The sequence below is a fragment of the Eleutherodactylus coqui genome, chromosome 7 (genome assembly GCF_035609145.1).
Source record: "Eleutherodactylus coqui strain aEleCoq1 chromosome 7, aEleCoq1.hap1, whole genome shotgun sequence".
Lineage (NCBI taxonomy): Eukaryota > Metazoa > Chordata > Amphibia > Anura > Eleutherodactylidae > Eleutherodactylus > Eleutherodactylus coqui.
Window position 1 is genome coordinate 228,309,491 of NC_089843.1, and position 17,733 is coordinate 228,327,223.

General features: G+C 48.1%; 1 protein-coding gene across 2 annotated transcripts in view; it reads left to right on the forward strand.

Annotated features, from left to right (window-relative positions):
* The first annotated feature begins 9,893 nt into the window (after positions 1–9,893).
* TNKS (tankyrase) overlaps positions 9,894–17,733 on the forward strand; it is a 186,571-nt gene continuing 178,731 nt past the window's right edge. For both annotated transcript variants that reach the window (XM_066574526.1, XM_066574527.1), the window contains exon 1: positions 9,894–10,569. In XM_066574526.1, the coding sequence (XP_066430623.1) occupies positions 10,017–10,569 (553 nt within the window). In that variant the 5' untranslated portion in view covers positions 9,894–10,016. The remainder of the gene's footprint in view (positions 10,570–17,733) is intronic.

The following is a 17,733-nucleotide window of genomic DNA, read 5'->3' on the forward strand; positions in this document are numbered from 1 at the left end:
CAGCATGAAACATGAATAAATTCTAGTGGCCAAACCTGGCACAGTTGCACGCCACCCAGGACCTACCTTGGCCTCTGCCCACACCCTCAACAATCGTGGGCATAAAGCGGACTCGGATGCTAGTACTTCTGTGAAAGTCTCATTAAATCAGTTACGGCTACGTTCATCACTCTAAGGACAGCATGAAACACGAATAAATTCTAATGGCCAAACCTGGCACAGTTGCACCCCATCCAGGACCTTGGCCTCTGCCCACACCCTCAACAAACGTGGGCATAAAGTGGACTTGGATGCTAGTACTTCTGTGAAAGTCTCATTAAATCAGTTACGGTTCCTTTCATTGCTCCAAAGGCAGCATGAAACATGAAGAAATTCTAGTGGCCAAACCTGGCACATTTGGACCTAGCCCAGCACCTTGGCCTCTGCCCATACCCTTAACAAACGTGGGCATAAAGCAGACTCAGATACTAGTACTTCTGTGAATGTCTCATTAAATCAGTTAGGGTTCCTTTCATCGCTACAAGGACAGCATAAACCATGAAGAAATTGGAATGGGCAAAGCGGGACAATTCATTCTGTGTATGTGTCAGATACCTGAACACCGCGCTGGGAAACATTTGTGTACCCAGAGTATAAGCGAACCCCTGAAACATTTGTTTACCAGGAGTATACGCGAGCCCCTGAAACATTTGTGTACCAAGAGTATAGGCGAACCTCTGAAAAATTGGTGTACCAAGAGTATAGCCAAACTCCTGAAACATTTGTGTACCAGGAGTATAGGCGAACCCCGGAAACATTTGTGTACCAAGAGTATAGGCGAACCCCTGAAAAATTGGTGTACCAAGAGTATAGGCGAACCCCTGAAAAATTGGTGGACTAAGAGTATAGGCAAACCCCTGAAAAATTGGTGGACTAAGAGTATAGGCAAACCCCTGAAAAACTGGTTTACCAAGAGTATAGGTGAACCCCTGAAACATTTATGTACCAAGAGTATAAGCGAACCCCTGAAAAATTGGTTTACCAAGAGTATAGGCAAACCCCTGAAACATTTGTGTACCAAGAGTATAGGCGAACCCCTGAAAAATTGGTGTACCAAGAGTATAGGCAAACGCCTGAAAAATTGGTGTACCAAGAGTATAGGTGAACCCCTGAAAAATTGGTGTACCAAAAACATAGACGAACCCCTAGAACATTTGTGTACCAAGAGTATAGGCGAACACCTGAAAAATTGGTGTACCAAGAGCATAGGCGAACCCCTGAAACATTTGTGTACCAAGAGTATAGGCGAACCCCTGAAATATTTGTGTACCAAGAGTATAGGCAAAACCCTGAAACATTTGTGTACCAAGAGTATAGGCGAACCCCTGAAAAATTGATGGACTAAGAGTATAGGCAAACCCCTGAAAAATTGGTGTAACAAGAGTATAGGCGAACACATGAAAAAATTTGTATACCAAGAGTATAGGCGAAGGCCTGAAAAATTGGTGTACCAAGAGTATAGGTGAACACCTGAAAAAATTTGCTTACCAAGAGTATAGGCAAAGCCTGAAAAAATTAGTTTGCTAAGAGTATAGGCGAATGCCTGAAAAATTGGGGTACCAAGAGTACAGGTGTACCCCTGAAAAATTGGTTTACCCAGAGTGCAGGTGAAACCCAGAAACATTTTTTAAAGATAGAGCTCGTTGTTGCTTAATTTGCTAAAATAGCCTGGAGGTAGCCCTCCGAAAAAATTTGTTTTAACAGAGCCTTTTGGCCCTCTGAAAAATTGGCAGTTTAGCGTGATGTCATGCTGATTTAGGAGGAGGAGGAGGAAGATCAGAAGGGGATAGACCAAGCTTCTTCTCCCCTTTTTTGGGGTGATAGAGGGTGCATGGTTCTCCTGTTCCAGCTTAAAGAATCTTCTTTATGTTCCGCTGCTTCCACCGGTGGAGTAGAGAAGTCAGGGGAAATCCAGCCTTTGTTCATCCTAATGAGTGTAAGCCTGTCGGCGCTGTCAGTTGACAGGCGGGTACGCTTATCCATGATGATCCCCCCAGTAGCACAAAACACCCTCTCTGATAAGACGCTAGCGGCAGGGCAGGCCAGCACCTCCAAGGCATACAGCGCAAGTTTGTGCCACGTGTCCAGCTTTGACACCAAATAGTTGTATGGAGCAGAGGGATCATGGAGGACGTTGGTACGGTCGGCTATGTAATCCCTCACCATCTTTTTACAGTGTTCCCTCCGACTCAGCCTAATGCCTTATATGGCCAGGGCTCACAGCAGCATTTGGAGGTGGGTGGACATACATAGCCTATCAGCAGTAGCCAGACTTGGTATTGAAATAAATGGGACCTTTGCCTGCAATACTATGCCCAGCCACTGTAGTAGGAATGGAGCTGTCTGCTTCCTGCAGAAATCAGCTCAGTACACAAACACTCTGAATAGCTGATTGGTGGGGGTCCCAGGCGATGACGTATGATGAGAATAGGCCACCCAGAGTATATAACTGTACAACCCCTTTAATATGATTATTTGGTGCTGAAAGGTCCCTCAAAGTGCTGGCTACCAGGGGTCTCCATTCATTCTAATCTTCTGTCTACTGCCTGTTGTCAAGTGAAGTCCAATTCTAGAAACAGAGTTAACAAGTTGGAACACAAGAAGTGGAGGAAGGTCAGCTGCAGCAGCTATTTGGTAAGTGATTTGCAGCTACTGGAATCACATCTACACAGTTCTAGTGTCCTGCATGCTGATGTTATTCTCCTGAGTGTGCTACAAAGACTTATGGAGCAAAGTCTGCTGTTTTCTCCAAGTGCATAGTGTAAAGAAGACAACAGAGCGACGGCCTCCTCCCGCCAGCTCAGAGAAAACTGAAAAGCAGAGAGACAGCCTATAGGGTTGAAAACTGATGATAAATACAGGATACAAGTCATATACTGTTTGTATTCTCAGAAATTGTGTTTTTCCTCAAGTACGCAAACATCGCAGCTCATTCTGAAAAGTCATCTGAAAGTGGAGATGTCATTTAAAGGTGTTGTTCGACTTATTTTATCTACTGAGCCACCCCCACCCAGCCCTTCCCACTTGCCCAAAAGTATATTTCATACATATATTTACCGTGGCCCTGGTGATATCCTGTAAACTTGTCATGCGAGCGTCTAATGTCGATGTCCCAGCCAATTTACAGGATGTCACTGATGATGTCCCATTCTGGGCCTCCTATTGGCTGCAGCAGTCATGTGGATAAATAACCATGTGACTGCTGCAGTTAACATAAACAAAGTGACTGGGGAACAGGAGCAGTGACAGGGGAGTATACATGTATATTTTAACATATTTCAACCCCAACTGTCATCACTTGAGATTTCCCCTCGTGGAGGAAGAATAGCAGCATGCTCTATTTTTATTCAAGACTCGCATGGACGGCTTCCATTACAGTCAATGGAAGCCGTCCGATCCGCGGCGATTCTGAAATGTCAATTTCAAAATTGCAGCGGATCCGCGTAATCGCCGGTGCGATGATGCGGCATTCTCTGCACTGCGCATGTGTGCCGGACGACACATTCGTGGCACACGGAAAACCAATCTGGGCAGGTATGTGGGGGTCACCGGCTGGGTACAGCGTCTGATTCCGCTGCAGGATCCCACATGTGGAATCCAACCCAGCCCTGTGCATTCGGCCTATGTCCTATTATGGTCTCTATTCACAGACCAATATAGTCAATGAAAGTCTATACATGTATATTATAAATATGGTGTAGGCAATTCAATACAGAATTTGTTGCATATTTACTTTCATAAGAATTTAGGAAACTTTTGAAATGTCCTATAAATATTCACACATTGTCAAAACCAATCCCTCCAGTAGAAGGCCATCCACACAAAAACATCCACAACAGCACTCAATTAATAGGTAGAAGAAAGCCGAGCAACTTGTATACAACTTCAAGGATGCCACGCCTCACCTTGGGTGGGATCCAAACCCCTGATATATCCAGCAAGAGGTGTAGAAGGAGGCAGCATCCACAGCAAGAGTTTAAAAGTTAAAAAGACACTTTATTCCATCATGGTCATCACATAAAGCAGACAAGCCTCACAAAGATCATGACAAAGATCCCTGCGAGGATCGAAACGTTGCTGCTGTCTGCTTTATGTGATGACCATGATGGAATAAAGTGTCTTTTTAACTTTTAAACTCTTGGCGTGGATGCTGCCTCCTTCTACACTTCCTCCAGTAGAAGGAGTTGTGGGAGCAGAATGAAAAAGGTCATATATTGCTGAAAACTGACCTCATAAAGAGAGGCTCTAGTATCCTGTTGTACCGCCTCCAACTTGGATACAAGATGTGATACGGGTGGCCATGGAGGCTCTAGTACCCTGTTGTACCGCCTCCAACTTGGATACAAGATGTGATACGGGTGGCCATGGAGGCTCTAGTATCCTGTTGTACCGCCTCCAACTTGGATACAAGATGTGATACGGGGGGCATAGAGGCTCTAGTACCCTGTTGTACCGACTCTAGCTTGGATGCAAGTTGTAATACAACGCGGACATGAAGGTTCTAGTACCCTGTTGTACCACCTGTAGCTTGGATACAAGATGTGTGTAGGGAGAATTTATGTGTTTATCAAAGAGAAGACACTCCCAGATTTCGTATAGAAGTCTGGGACCCAGGAGAAATACAAATCACACCAGCCTGTTGCGGTATCAAATGATTTCTAATTTATTCTAAGGTGTGTGTGCATGGGCGGAGCGTCAGGGGGTGCTGGGGTCGCATTGGCGACCCGGCCCTTGAGCTTAAGGGGGCCCAGAGGTCGCCCTCCCACCATTAACAAACATACATTCATGCCGCGCCGTCAGCTGTGCAGTCCAGCTGACAGAATGAGCCAGAGAGGAAGCCGGAGAGGGGTGAGGAGAAGGGGGGGGGGGGATGCACGGCACAGCACTGTGTAACAGGATGATGTCATCACCCCCCCTGCTAACACCGCGCACGTCGCTCCGTATGTGCCATACTGCTGCTGCTGAGAAGTGACAGGGGTCACGAACTGCAATTCATTCTGGTATGTGTGCTTTTAGGTGGATCATTTTCTTAGTGGGGAGGGCTTTTGGACTGAGGGTCAGCAAGGGTTAAAGTTCTGCTGCTCTGCTACCTGAATGCTGCTATTGGACAGAGTGGGCTAGTGGGGAAGGGAAGGGGGCAACTGTGTACAATTCTTTTTTTAGATCATTATATATATATATATTGCATAAAAAGTCATACAATTTTATATACATTTGTCCTGGACCTTTTAAATTGAAACGGACCCACTAATGAGTTGAAGATTTCTTTTCCACCTTCAGAAACCCACCACTACCAATGTTTATTGTCAGGGGAAGCTGCAGCCAGTCAATTTAACCCCTTAGGCCGCCTGCAGACGGCGGGGTCGGATCCGGCTGCAAGAATTCTCACAGCGGGACTTGACCTGAGCGTCTGCAGAGAGCAGCGCGTCACTCACCTGCTCCCACGGCCCCGGCTCTCTCATGTGGCGGCTGCCGGGCAGCCAGTGCATGCGCAGAGCAGAGCCGGCGGCCGGTGAGTGGCGTTTCTCTGCGAGCCCCCACAGAAAGAGAGCATGCCGCGCGACATTTCGAGCGGCCAAATTGCGGCCGTCTGCATAGAATTGCGTTTGTTAGAGCAATCCTATGCCAGCTTCCAGGGCGTGGAAATTCCGTGGGAAATCCCGCTGCAGAATTTCCGCCCGTCTGCAGGCGGCCTTAGTACCAAAGCCTCTTTGCGTCTTATTGACTAACGTTTTCAGTTCTTTTCATCGTCATAATCCAAAAGCCATGATTTTTACATTTTTCTGTCAACATAGCCGTATGAGGGCTTGCTTTTGCAGGACAGTTGTATTTTTTAACCCTTTAAGGACACGGCCTATTTTGGGCTTAAGGACGCAACGATTTTTAGCAGATTTTCATCTCCATTTTTCAAAAGCCATAACTTTTTTACTTTTGTGTCGACGCGGCCGTATAAGGGCTTGTTTTTTCCGTGGCAAACTGTAGTTTTTGATGGTGCTATTTTTGGGTTCTAGACTATATTGTAAAACTTTAATTTTTTTATGATAACAGGGAGAGAAAACGCATCAATTCTGCCATAGAATTTTTGTTTCTTTTTTACAGCGTTAATCATGCAGCATAAATGACACAATACATTTTTTCTGCGGGTCGGTACGGTTACAACGATACCAAAATTCTGTAACTTTTGTAATCCTGTAACTTTTTTATTTTTCTATGTACGGAGCTCTATGAGGGCTTATTTTTTGTGAGATGAGCTGTAGTTTTTATTGGTACCATTTTGGGGTATTTAGGGCTTTTTTGATCACTTTTATTGCATTTTTTGCAAGGCAAAATGCTAAAAATTAGCATTTTTGCCTGTTTTTTAGCTTTTTTTACGCTTTTTGCCATACAAAATAAAAAGCATGTTCAACTTTTTGTCCACGTTGTACGCGTCAATACCAAATATGTGCCATTTTAATTGTTTTACCTTTTTTATGCTAATATGAGAAAAAGCACAAAAAAAGAGTTTTTTCACTTTTTTTTACATTTTTCCTTTTTTGCACATTTTTATAAGCTTTTTTTTTACACCATCTGTGTCCCTCTGAGGGACTTAAAGCACTGCACTGATGAGCGATGTGATAAGGCATGGCAGGACTTCTGTCCTGCCATGCCTTATCGCTTATACAGCGATCCCAGGCACTGGCAACACAGGACGCCAGTATCTGGCGTCCTGTTGCCATGGCAACAGGCCGGGCTCTCTACGATCTATATAGATCGCGGCAGGGAAGGAGTTAACAGCGGGGGGCGCATCTCCGATGCACCCCCGCGGCTGCAGCGGGAGGCCGGCTATGACTGACAGCCGGTTGCCGCTGCGGGATAGCGCGAGATCAGTCATGATCTCGCGCTATTCCTGTGATGTAAGGGTACGTCATTTTGTGGGAAGTACCCCACTCCCATGACGTACCCTTACGTCATGGGGAGGGAAGGGGTTAATGGTATAATTTTGGGGTACATACGCTTCTGATGTAGTGCTGTAAAATGATGCATGCATCAAAATAAGGTCCCTTAACCCCTTAAGGACATGGCCTATTTTGGGTTTAATGACGCAACAATTTTTGGTGGATTTTCATCTGCATTTTTAAAAAGTCATGACTTTTTTACTTTTCTGTCGCCGCGGCCGTATGAGGGTTTGTTTTTTGTGTGGCGAACTGTAGTTTTTATTGATGCCATTTTTGGGTACATGTATATTAACAGCAGGGGGAGCATCTCCGATGCCCCCCTCGCTGTTTCAGCGGGAGGCCGGCTATGACTGACAGCCGGCTAATGGTGCGGGATAGCGCAAGATCACTTATGATCTCGCCCTATCCCCAGGACGTAAGTTTACGCCCTGTTGCGGGAAGTACCCTGCTGCCAGGACAATATATATAGTATAGGTTACAATTCTAAATTTTTTTTCTTTTACAGGCAGTCTTACTTGTTTGGTTCGCTTGTTTTATTGCCTGTTGTAGTACTCGTTATTAGCATTTAATATGGCAACAACACTGTTTACCAAGTTGTATCTCCTGTCTTGTAGAAATTGCATTGTGTATATAATGTAATATGGTATAATTGTAGACGCAAACGGGAATAAATATCCTTTATTTTGTAGGTGGGTTTGGTTTCCAACTTTCCAGTTACGTTAATTGTTCAAGATTAAGAATTCAGACGATCATGGGCTGCTGTCTCTATGGAATTTAGAGAGCGACTAAACGTAAGTTTTCTTTGGTCTGCGCATGTAACCTCTAATGTGTTAAGTCATTTATGGTCTCAGACTAGTTTCAATACAGAAAAAGAATCACTAGTTTGTATATGATTACACCTTTTATATACACATAATTCAGTTTACATTATCTCACATGACTAACACACCATGTCATATACGATAGTATATATAGTATCTGACAAAAAAGAGATATCATCACCATACTACTAATAGTGCTCCTAACTACAAACATTTTTCCTGTTCCTAGGTGTGCACTACAAGTAAACGGACCTCTCCAGCATTATTTCACTCTTAATGAAAATAAAAATAAGTTTATATTTGTAAGCTTTTTCCCTATTATTACTGTGGGGAAGGGGGGGCGGAGCTGTGGAGGGGGGCGGGCCCAGACGGAACTCTTGCACCCGGGCCCACAAGCCTGTAAGTACGCCCCTGTGTGTGTGGTTTATATACCATAAATGACATCACAGGAGAATATGTGCCTCCAAGATTAATAAGAATACATAATAGGCTGAAACTAAAATGATTTACATAAGTTACACCTCTCAAGGTGTAACTATAACATTCAATGAAACCGTTATGAATTCAGTGAAAAGGAATGAGGGGGGGGGGGGTCTGGAGACTCTTATCTGCTGTCTGTCTACCAGGCACTGGTATAGAAAACGTTTTGTTTAACCCCTTCACTATATTCTAGCATCATGCTGCATCCTTCTAGTCTACAATCCAATAAAAGAACAATTAACTGATACATTGATCTACAATTTTCTTAACAATGTGATACAAGGGGCATGGATGCTCTAGTACCCTGTTGTACCGCCTCTACCTTGGATAAAAATGTGATACAGACAGCATGGAGGCTCTAGTATCCTGTTGTACTGCCTATAGATTCGATACAAGGTGTGATACTAACAGGCATGGAGGCTCTAGTACCGTTTTGTACTGCCTCTAGCTTGGGTACAAGATGTGATATGGGTGGGCATGAATGGTTCCGCCAGACACAAGGGTGTAACAATGGCGCCACCTGTCTCTGGATGGCGGACGACAAAACAGTTGAAGCTGCTGGTGCTTGTCGGACGATCAGATGCTCCTCTCTACTGGTGGTCTGTAGGGGGCGTCCTGAGCCCGGTCATCTTGTGTGCCCTCACACATCCACTGGTCCCAACACCTCCTAACAGTCTGGTCAGAACGGCCAGTGGGGACAATTCATCGCTATGACCCTCCAGCTTCTCACATCCCAATAATACGCCCCTCTCAAACTCTGGTAACGGGGTGAAATCTCTTCTCTGCGTCGTAGAGGCGTCTAGCGGTCAACAAGTGGGAGAAGAGGTCACTACTACACACGGAGCCTCCGAGAGCCCTTTATAGGCCAAGGGAGGAACCACTTTTAGGGCCTCAGGTGACAAGACCGTTCATCTAATCACCACAACTCTCATCATTTGTATATCTGCCTGAGATGGAACTGCATGCCAGGTTCTGCAGCAAAACAACAACTTCTTCTTCTTCTGGGGTCGGGATGTTTTTTCATCTATTATTTTCACCCTATTTATCAAAAACATTGGCACCCAGGATGTGGGATGGAGTTTATTTTATCGTCATGGTGATGAATTTCCTGATGTCACCACGTAATACAGTAACTTATCACGTAACATACAGTCGTACACGGAGTCGGCGGTTTGTGGCTCACTGACTGCACTGCCCTGGTTCTAGCTGCCCCTGAAACCTCTGAATACACCCTGTAGTGCGGTTCTAGACACAACAGGCCTGAGAGGATGTTTTTTGTCGGGCTCCTTAGAAAAGGTATTTTTAGGTCACAGGAACGTTTTAAAATTATTATTTTGCTACAACTTCATGCAGGAACACAATCGCTCTTCCAGTTAATCAGTGTGAAGGAACCTGTCACCGCACTGACTCAGCCATAACATTGTCAATAAAGATGTTTCGAAAAAAAGACGAAAACACTATTATTATTCCCGTTTTGACCCGCCCATAATTATTTTCATCCAATCGAATCTTACGGCCACCATCTTCGGTCCCGCAGAAGCCCCGCCCTGTGCTGTAACCCCGCCCTCCCTGCTTCGCACTCCCTCAGTGGTGGGGTCATTGTTTACGCCGCGCTCCGCCCGCCCCTGTCGTGACGTCACTCGCTGAGCTCGCGCCCGGTTCTTGTCGCAGGCCGCACGGAGTGGACAGGAGCGGGGAGCCCGCCGTCCACGGGGAGGGAGCCGGGGAACGAGCTGTCATAATGGCGGCGGTACCTTCCAGACGCTCCCAGCAACAACCAGTGTCCGGAGCGGCCGGCCAGCAGCAGCCTCCCCCTTCCTCCTCTCCTCCTCCGGCCTCACCGCCGCCGCCGCTCTCCGCTGAGTCTCCTCCTCGCAGCCCGGAGATGCCTCCAGCCTCCCAGCGGCAGGGCCCGGACTCCCAGCCCGAGGGGGAAGCGGCTCCCCCGCCGGGGCTCCAGCCCAGGCCGCTGTCTCCTCCTCCGGGGGAAGCTGCTGCCATGTTGTCACCCAGCTCGTCTGTCCCCCCGGCGCCGGCCCCCAGCAGCAGCAGCAGCTCGTCCTCGTCCAGCCTGTCGTCCGGGGGCAGCCCGCCCGAGAGCCCGGACAGCGGGGCGGTGGGGGGCGCTGTGGGCCCCGGGGGGCCCCTGAGTGCCGTCAGCGGAGCCTTCCGAGAACTGTTTGAAGCATGCCGGAACGGGGATGTGTCCCGGGTGCGGAGACTGCTGGAGCCGGGGAATGTCAACGCCAAGGACATGGCTGGCAGGAAGTCCACCCCGCTACACTTCGCAGCAGGTCAGAGGGCGCGGGTGTGGGCGGTCATAGGGCGGCGAGGTCGGGGTCACCAAGGGCCACGGCAGCGTTAGGGTCACCGAGGGCCACGGCAGCAAAGTCGGGGTCACCGAGGGCCACGGCAGCAAAGTCGGGGTCACCGAGGCCAATGTCGGGGTCCACTTGAGGGCCACGGCAGCAAAGTCGGGGTCACCGAGGGCCACAGCAGCAAAGTCGGGGTCACCGAGGCCAATGTCGGGGTCCACTTGAGGGCCACGGCAGCAAAGTCGGGGTCACTGAGGGCCACGGCAGCAAAGTCGGGGTCACCGAGGCCAATGTCGGGGGCCACTTGAGGGCCACGGCAGCGTCGGGGTCGCCGAGGGCCACGGCAGTGTCGGGGTCGCCGAGGGCCAATGTCGGGGGCCACTTGAGGGCCGAGGGCAGCGTCGGGGGTCGCCTTCAAAGGGCTGATTGCCAGAGGATATATTAGTAAAGGATGAGTGGAGAACGGACAGACTTGTGCCCTAACTGTTCAGGACCCTCGCCTCGCTGAAGCCCCCAACAGAGATACTTGCCAGGTAGTCAGAAAAGGAACCATAATGGGGTCAGCAGAATCGGGTGAAAGGTTACCAAAAAATTCCCACGGCCGGACCCTAAGCCGCGCTCACACGGGCGTGCTGTCATTGTGCGCGGCTCACGGTGCCCATAGTCCTTTGATTTCTATTGGGCCGCTCACACTAGCGGGCACCGTCCTGGCGTGTATTACGCGTTTACTCACGCCCAGATGCTGCGTGGTGATTGGCGGCACCCCGCAAGTCCGCTGTCATCGTGGTCCTGGTCTGACTCGGTTACAAGCGCTCTTTTGCATGCGGGTATACACGCAGCGCATTAGGCCAGCCGCACACAAACCACTGAATGGCAGAATCAGCGATCGTCTTCCGCGCAAATTCAAACCAATGGAGCATCCGCCTGTCTGCTTACACCAGCGGACCGCCAATGGGATTTTTTTTCTGCTTGCGGAAAAGAAATGGCAGCGTGCATTTTTTTTCTTTCACAGTTTCCGCTCGGACGGCTTCCATTGAAGTCTATGGAAGCCGCCCGGCCTGTTCGCAGTTGGCATTGCGGAAAGGTTACGATGATACGGGAAAAGCAGGAGTGTAAATAAAAAAACTGTACTGCACATGTGCAACGGCGAGCCAGGCGGGCCATCCGCAGTGCAGACCATGAAGACAAAATACTGGTACACGTGTACGCCGGCCGGGAACAGGGTCGGATTCCACTGTGGGCTCAGAACCGTTCGTGTGATGGCGGCCACGATCCCAGTACCCAGCCTCAGGCTGCAACTGAGTCCACAGTGTGCCAGAGGGTCTTCCCGATACAGCTGAGGACCCTCCGGTCTAGAATAGGCTCTTCTCCGTCCACAGTATGCCAGAGGGTCTTCCCGGTACAGCTCAGAACCCTCCCGTCTAGAATAGGCTTTTCTCAGTCCACAGTGTGCCAGAGGGTCTTCCCGGTACAGCTGAGGACCCTCCGGTCTAGAATAGGCTCTTCTCCGTCCACAGTATGCCAGAGGGTCTTCCCGGTACAGCTCAGAACCCTCCCGTCTAGAATAGGCTCTTCTCAGTCCACAGTGTGCCAGAGGGTCTTCCCAGTACAGCTCAGGACCCTCCGGTCTAGAATAGGCTCTTCTCAGTCCACAGTGTGCCAGGGGGTGTTGCTGGTACAGCTCGGGACCCTCCGGTCTAGAATAGGCTCTTCTCAGTCCACAGTGTGCCAGAGGGTGTTCCCGGTAAAGCTCGGGACCCTCCGGTCTAGAAGAGGCTCTTCTCAGTCCACAGTATGCCAGAGGGTCTTCCCGGTACAGCTCAGAACCCTCCCGTCTAGAATAGGCTTTTCTCAGTCCACAGTGTGCCAGAGGGTCTTCCCAGTACAGCTCAGGACCCTCCGGTCTAGAATAGGCTCTTCTCAGTCCACAGTGTGCCAGGGGGTGTTGCTGGTACACCTCGGGACCCTCCGGTCTAGAATAGGCTCTTCTCAGTCCACAGTGTGCCAGAGGGTGTTCCCGGTAAAGCTCGGGACCCTCCGGTCTAGAAGAGGCTCTTCTCAGTCCACAGTGTGCTAGAGGGTGTTCCCGGTACAGCTCAGGACCCTCCGGTCTAGAAGAGGCTCTACTCAGTCCACAGTGTGCCAGAGGGTCTTCCCCGTACAGCTCAGGACCCTCCGGTCTAGAAGAGGCTCTTCTCAGTCCCGGGCTTGTGGTCTACCTAAAGTGATGGGCTGCGTTTGGCCCGCAGGCCTTGAGTCCGTAAAGGGCCGTTCTTACTTGCGTCCCACGGGTTGAGAGCCTAGGGCTCGTGTCAGACTGAGGCCTGCCGATCGGATGCGGCTTGCCATATCGCGCTGTGGCCCACAGTGAGGTTCGGACGCAGCCAGCGCTTGGCAGTGGGGGAAAGCAGCACAGGGAATGGGCTCCATGTTGGATTCTGTGCCTTGGCAAGCCCCTTCACACCGCTCTTTTTATAGGTGGTGGCACAGCACTGAGCCCCTACCTGGGTACCCTAGCCACCTGCTAAGGTAGGAAGCTTGGCACTAAAGAGGTGGAAGGGGAGAAACTCCATTGTAGTGCAGAGAGCACCATAGCTGTATAAGGAGTAGTTACATTTAGGGCTCACTCACGCGGGCGCGGGCCGCTTCAGTCTGTGAAATGCGCAGGGTTTTTACGGAACTGAACTGTGCGTTCTCACTGTATGTTTGGACCTTGCTGGAAAAAATGCTAGAAGGCCCCGTAGACTTCTGCCTTCATATGTAAATACGCCATAAATACGCACGTGTCATAAGTATGAACTGTGAACTTACGGGATCTCATTGCCTTTAATGTCCAATTTTGGTCTGTAATACGGACTAAAATAGGATAAGTGAAAAACGCAAGTCTGAGTACCCCAATGCAAATCAGGGGTCTTTAAAGTGTCCGTACTAGGTGGCAAATACACCCGTGTGAGCCCTTACAATCGCCCCTATAATGCTGATGTGGCCCCTGGTGACAATGAGTCTGACGCCCCGGTTCTGGGGTCTAGCCCGAGGATGGACGGGCCTACAGGGACAGTTATTTTTGTGGTATTGGGTAATCTGCGAAGACTCTGTTCACGACTGTTTTCCTCTTCCATTATGGCAGTAGGAAACCTAAATTTTACAGGGAATGGAGCTGAATGACCCCCATTGACTACCATGTTGTCCCAAAATAAGCCCTAGCTACACTAAATTAAAAAAATTAAGAGCGCAATACTCCAATACTCACCTAGCAGGCGCCGTTCGGGTCCCTCCCGCTGGGCTGCGGCTCTTCATCAGGATTCCGTGCAGTGATTAGTGCCGATGGAGCATCTCTTGGGGGCTTGAATCCCCACCTCCAGCAAGTGATTGCTCTGATTTGGTTCAGGAGCACCACCTCAGCCAATCAGAGCCAGTGCTCAATGTACAAATCATAGCCATTCATTGAATATCATTGAATGGCTGTGATTGGTTTATTGAGCGCCGGCTTTGATTGGCTGAGGCTGAACTAATCAGAGCAATCGCATGCTGGAGGCGGGGTATTCAAGCCCCATCACTGGCAAGAGATGCTCCTTCAACATTGAGGACTACACGGAAGCCTGTCGGAGTGCCGCAACCCAGCGGGATGGACCCGAAGGGCAACTGCTAGATGGGTGTAAGACAGCACCTGAAAATAAGACCCTGTGCCTCTTTCGGGGCAAAAATTAATATAAGTCAGGGTCTTATTTTCGGTGAAATACAGTCCAATGTCGCTCAGGTGGCTTCCATTCTCACCTCTTGCCTTTTTCCTGATTGAAGTCGCACAGAATGCTGTGCAGGATTGTGGGCTGGAGACTCCCAACAGAGACTAATGTACAGCGCACCAGGCTCATATCGTACCGTGGCCACCATTATCCCATGTATTACGTCATGTCCGCTGTTCTACCTGCGTATAAGAGCATCACAGGAACAAACCGCCGTGGACCCTCCACTGCGTCTGGCCGGCGACCGTTGTTTGTAGGCATCCCGATTTGCTCGCGAAGTACGTTTGGCTATAGTTTGAAGACGACGCACACAATGACAGTTCGTGGCCGTGTGTCCCAGGGTGCAGCGATCAGGACTTAATTCCAGGGGTTTATTCATATGAATCTGGGGAGATATATTCGAGAAATGAATACATCACTGTTGCCGCTGTTTTGCCTATTCGGATACGAGGGGGAGGGGCAATGCAAGGCGGTTGGTACACTGATTACTATATACCTTCCGTGTAAATGCTTTCATCAGCTTGACAAAGACCCGGAAGGGCTGAAACGTTGCATCGTCTGTCATACAAGAATAAAGTTTTATACGTTTCTGAACCCCTCATGGATGCTGTCACCTGCGTATGGATTACTGTCCTCGGGGTAGGTCAGCAAAAACTGATCGGTGTTCATTGTACAAATCTACTTAATTGCTGGAAACAGACAGCGCTGTGCATTGTGCAGTAGCCTGACATGGTACTGCAGGCTGAGTCTCATTTACTTCAATAGGAGACGGAAGCACTATGCAGAATGGCCGCTACAAAGAAAAAATATGGGCTTTTTTCTTTTTTTTTTTTTTTAGTACGAATGGGATAGTACTTGGATGTACACGTTGACGCGGCTGCAGTATTCGCACAAGTATAAGCTATCAATTTCTACAACTTGGAATTCTCATTTAAATGGACAATTCACACAACTTATGCTAATTTACCAGTCTGTGTATCAGCAAACTTTTGGTGTACTCAGTGAAAATGTATTTATTTTTTGCTTTTACCACTGAAAATCAAGTTTAACCCCTTCCCGCTCCAGGACGTACATTTACGTTCTGGAGCGTCGGGTATGTATGAAGAGAGCTTGCGGGGCGACCGCTCGTCATAAAGCGCAGGCGTCAGCTGTTTATTACAAAAAAATTACTGCACGCAGAAGATTGCGGCAGAAAATTTTAAAAAATTAAATGTCTTTGAAAAAAAATTAGTAGTTAAAAAAAACTATACAAGTTTGGTATGGTAGTAATCGTACTGACCCATAGAATAAGGTTATGTCATTTTTGTTTGTGCGCCGTAGAAACAAGACGCACTGAAAGATGGCGGAATGTTTTTGTTTTTTTTTTTGATTTTACTCCACTTTGAATTTTTTTAAAAGTTTTTCAGTACATTATATGGTACGTTAAATAGCACCATTGAAAAAAAATGCAACTCGTCCCGCAAAAAACAAGCCCTCATACTGTGACGTCGATGGATAAATAAAGGAATTAAAATTTTTTTTTTTAGAAGAGAGCGGAAAAAACGAAAATGGAAAAGAAAAGGGGCTGTCATTAAGGGGTTAAAGTGCCTGCCACTAGGGGTCTCCCTTCTAGGATCTTTGTAATCCACTGCCTGTTGTTAGGCATTCTGCGTCCCTAGTAACAGGGAAGTGGAGATGTTCTGCTGGAACTGGGGCTATTTTCACAGGCTGGCTCCCTGCTCTGCCTTCTGTCCAATGGTTGGAGAGCAGACATTGGTTTATTAATAGGGGTCTGTGGGACTGTGTGTACATGACATTATGATATTGCATAGAGTTTCTGCTGATACTTTGCTGAATGCCAGCTCGTCTGTTACTACATACAGCATCAGGACGGGCATTCACTTGCTGCATTGTAGTTGGCCATGTAGTTGGGCCATATAATGTGTCACAATAACGCCAAAACAGTCAAATTTACTATTCCAAAGTGGCCTCATGCGTACTTATAGACATGACAGATCAGAACTGGGCTGCGCCGCAGCCAATAAGGAGACTCATTACTACCAATGAGTAAGAGCTTTCTCTTTGACCAGTAGGCACCCATTTAGACAGTAAGCATGAGCTACAAGAACAGACATCTGTCCAGGCCAAGAGTTTTGAGTGACCACAAAGTTTGGTTTTCACAAAGTCTATGGTTTTAGTTTTTCGACTGACAATTTGCATTAACTCTCTAGATTATGAAGTGATCGGATGAATTGCAGTAATTCGGTCATTCCTTGTCTTAAATCACAAAGATTCCACTGGATTTCATCACGGCATCACGCTGCCATGATGATTGAATAAGAGCATTGCTTTAAGAAGGGGCTGGTGCTTGAAATTATTGTCCTCTTCTGTTAACCATGGTTGCCTCCAAGGAAACCCTTGCAATCATTGTTGCTTTGCATACAAAGGGCTTTACAGGCAAGGACTAGAGATGAGTGAGCGTACTCGCTAAGGCAAACTACTTGAGCGAGTGGTGCCTTATGCTTGTACCTGCCCGCTCATCTCAGAAGATTCGGGGTCCGGGGGAGAGCGGGGAGGAACAGGGGAGGAGATCTTTCTCTCACTCTCTCCCCCCTTGCTCCTCCCTGCTCACTCACGCAACTCGCCGCTGTCTCCCGCCAGCACCCGAATCTTTTGAGACAAGCGGGCAGGTACTCGCATAAGGCACTACTCGCTCGAGTAGTTTGCCTTAGCGAGTACGCTCGCTCATCTCTAGTAAGGACATAGTTACTTGTAAGATTGCCCTTAAAACAATTTATAGGATCATGAAGAATTTCAGGAAAAGAAATAGTGCGGCAGCAAGCTTTATTCTCCCATGGCATAAAAACACGGCAGTGACGTTTCAACCAGATGGTCTTTTTCAAGCTATTATACAAATACCCTCCTAAATAATCCCCACACCAAGCAAGTCTCCAATCACAAGACAGGTTACCACCCCACCATAACAAGGACAGGGTGTGCTTAATACCATGTTAAAAACACATTTACATACAACTTAAAACATACATATGTGCTGTGCCACGCTGATCCCTTCAAGTCCTGTCGCCATCCATCGGCGTCTCAATACCTCGTCTGCGCATGTGCGGATTTGCAGAATGAATCTCGTGATCCTGTGCCATATGGTGTGTGGCAAATGCATCCAACGGCACATGCGCGTGTGCCGTGCCATCTTGTGAATGGCTTCAATTAAAAAAAAGATACCAGTTGGCATATAGGACCCACAACGGACATCTTGTAAGGTGCCATATGCAGCAGGTAACAGGCTGTACCAAATACGCATAAAAATGATAAGGGACCCATAAGAATAGAAGAGAGAAAGGGAAGACGGGGACAGAACGGACATGTGTAGCCAAAAATCTGCAGATGCACAAAGATAGAAAAT